This window comes from Orycteropus afer, unplaced genomic scaffold (assembly GCF_000298275.1).
Source record: "Orycteropus afer afer isolate SDZICR_OR568_19922 unplaced genomic scaffold, OryAfe1.0 scaffold01531, whole genome shotgun sequence".
NCBI lineage: Eukaryota > Metazoa > Chordata > Mammalia > Tubulidentata > Orycteropodidae > Orycteropus > Orycteropus afer.
The window spans coordinates 34,057-36,866 of record NW_006923118.1 but is presented as its reverse complement, the minus strand read 5'-3'; the positions used below and the strand labels follow the sequence as shown (position 1 = coordinate 36,866).

The window sequence follows — 2,810 nt, the reverse complement described above, 5'->3', positions numbered from 1 at the left end:
GAGGAACTGAGTGGAGTGAGCTGAAGTTTCTCAGCGGGAGATTGCTAAGTCAACACTGTAGGGAGGGAGTGGGGAGAGGTAAAGCAAAAAACATCTGATTGCCTTTCTCAGCATGAAGCATGCCAATTTCTGGCCGGAAATGGATGAGGGGGAAGGATGGGGAAAGACCTAGCCAGGACAAGAAGCATGAGCCCCCCTGCTCCACTCCTCTCTCCTCTACTTCCTCTCCCCCTCCTCCAGCCCAGGGCCCACACCCCCAGGAAAGCCCAGACTAGGCTGTTGGGAAACCATTTCCCAAGTACCTGCCTGCCTGTTTCACATTTATTCACCTAGAGTGGAGGAAGGGGGGCACTAGGCAAGGGTGGGGAATAGTCCTTGATATTGGAAGTTTGGATTTATTCCATTGGTGGCAGAATGTGGAAAAGGGGTCGCACTGAGGGTATTGGGTACCACCCAGGTGAGGTGTCTTGGTTGTAAACAGTCATTACAGCCAGGAATTTCTTTCTCAGCTATGGTGTCAGAAGGGCAGACCTGAAAAACCTGCTGGGCCCGCCTGTGGGTGTGTGTGAGGGTGCCCGCTGCAGCTGGCTGCAGCTGTCTTGCTGCAGCCCGTCCCTAGGTCAGAGCTATGGGGTCACCAGAGGAAAGATCCAAGGGCTGATGTGGGTGTGTGTTGGGGAGGGGGTTGCTGGGATCCCCCTTCTCACTGTCTCTGGGTGGGGATAGAGCAGGTCCAGACCCCAGGACTGGTATGCAAAGGGCAGATGAGAGGAAGCAAAGGTTTGGAAACTGTGTGTGGAGGTGTGGGGTGTTGACCCTGTGTCTGGCCCACCCAGTGACCCTGTGACTCAACTCCTAGCTATGTCCCTGAAGTCAGGTTGACAGGGTGGAGTTGGGGTTCCTGTCTGAACCCTGTATTGTCTTCCAGGATGCCCTGAGCTCCCAAAGGCAAAAGGCTTAACACAGCCAGTGTGGGATGTGGGACCAATCCTGGCAAACAGGCCATGGGGTAGGACCTGAGATTCCTGTTGGAGGGGAGGAAAGTTCAGGGGAGCCCTGTGAGAATTCCCCAAACCCAAATGGGGGCCGGGGAAGTGAGAGCCCCAGAAGCCAAGGGGCAGACAGGGCTGAGCTGGGACCTCAAGGAAACCCAGCCATGCAGGGAAATGTGTTTTCTTAGTCAATCAGTACTCCTTGCCAGACCTTGTTGTTGTTGTTATTTGCCGTCCAGTCGGCCCCGACTCATAGTGACCCCTCCTTGGGTTTCCGAGGCAGTATCACTACGGAAGTAGGATTGCCCAACCTTCCTTCCAAGGAGTGGCTGGTGGGTTTGAACCGCCAGCCTTCTGCTTAGCAGTCAAGTGCCTTATGCACTATGCTGCCAGACCTTAGATGGGTAGAAATGTGAGTGCCTCTGCAAAGTACACTTGAGTTTGCAAAAATCCTTTAGGGACTGACCCCTATCCCTGATGTTGAAGACAAAGGATCACTGCTTCCAAAGAGGGGTACAGACTGTGGGGACAGGGGGTAGGAAGACTGCAAAGAAACTATCAGGACCTTAGAGGCAACTTGGCCATACCCCACAAGGTATATATAGATGGGGAAGGGGCTTGAATCCATTGCCTCCTTGGTTACCTGGTTCTTCTCCACACCTGGCCACCATGTCATGACAAACTGGATTTTGAGTGGGTGGCAGTGGACTTCTGTGGCCCCATGAGGCCATCCCAGTTGCCTGCTATGGAGGCCAGGCCAGTTGGTAGGAGGTGATGTCACCCGGCTGCCCAGCTGGAACTGTGCAGGATGTGGGAGAGAGGGAGTAAACTACAGAGGAGGAGACAAGGGTAGAGCTGGCAGCCAGCCAAGGTGTCTAGGGCAGAGAAGGAGGCAGTCGATTTGTTATCTGCAGCTATAGACTTTGCTTCTCATAAATCCTAATAGGGTTCATTCCCTAAGCTGGGGCTAGAGGGGCCCTGGGGTCAATGAAAATGCTCTTTGTGCTGCACCAGGGGCACAGGACAGAGTTGGGATAAGTATATACCCACAGAGTTGGGCTTGAGTCTTGGCTTTGCCACCTCTTCATTTATTTATTCAACCATTTATGCATTCAGCTGGCAGACATTCATTGAGTGCTTTCTGCATTTATAGCAGTGTTCAAGGTGCTGGAGATGGCTGAAGAAAACAGGACAGATGTGTTTCCTATTCTCAGAGATGTATGGGGAAGGTACAGTGAGAAAACATAATGCAGAGGTTCACCTCTGGAAGTGACTTATAAAGCTCAAGAATGACAAGTGAGAACCAGGGGTTGGGGTAGTAAGAGGTTGAAAGAGCACTCCAGGCAGTAGCCATAGCTACTGGACTTGGGAATTTATAAGGAAGTTGGTGGGGACAGAGCAGGTCTCGTGAGGGAGAGTGTTGGACTAGAGGGGTGGGCCTGGTTGTATTTCTGGTCTTGGGCAAGTTACTTGACCCACTCTGTGCCTTATTCTCCTTTTTACAATGGGGGTAATAATAATCACAGAACTGCCATCACAGGGTGATTGTCAAGATTAAATGTGGCTTAGTATGGAACTGTGCCAGGTACCCAGGTGCTTAGTAAGTACACTGTTGTTATAGTTGGTTGAATCTGTACCATTAATTCTCCCTCCCCAGGCAAGACTTCTGGCTGTGGTCCATGGGCCTCTGAGGAGGCGTAAGTCCACCCAGCTCCCCACTTGGTGTGTGCTCCCACTCAATGGGAAGGGATTCAAGGTATCAGGGCCAGCACCATTCTAGGGTAACCTCTCTGGGTTCAGACATTGGCACAGATTTGG

General features: G+C 52.1%; 1 protein-coding gene across 1 annotated transcript in view; it reads left to right on the top strand.

The window, feature by feature from the left end:
• Positions 1 to 414: 414 nt before the first annotated feature.
• CCDC120 (coiled-coil domain containing 120) overlaps positions 415 to 2,810 on the top strand; it is a 10,477-nt gene continuing 8,081 nt past the window's right edge. The window contains exon 1 of the mRNA XM_007959129.1: positions 415 to 457. Coding sequence (XP_007957320.1) covers positions 415 to 457 — 43 coding nt within the window. The remainder of the gene's footprint in view (positions 458 to 2,810) is intronic.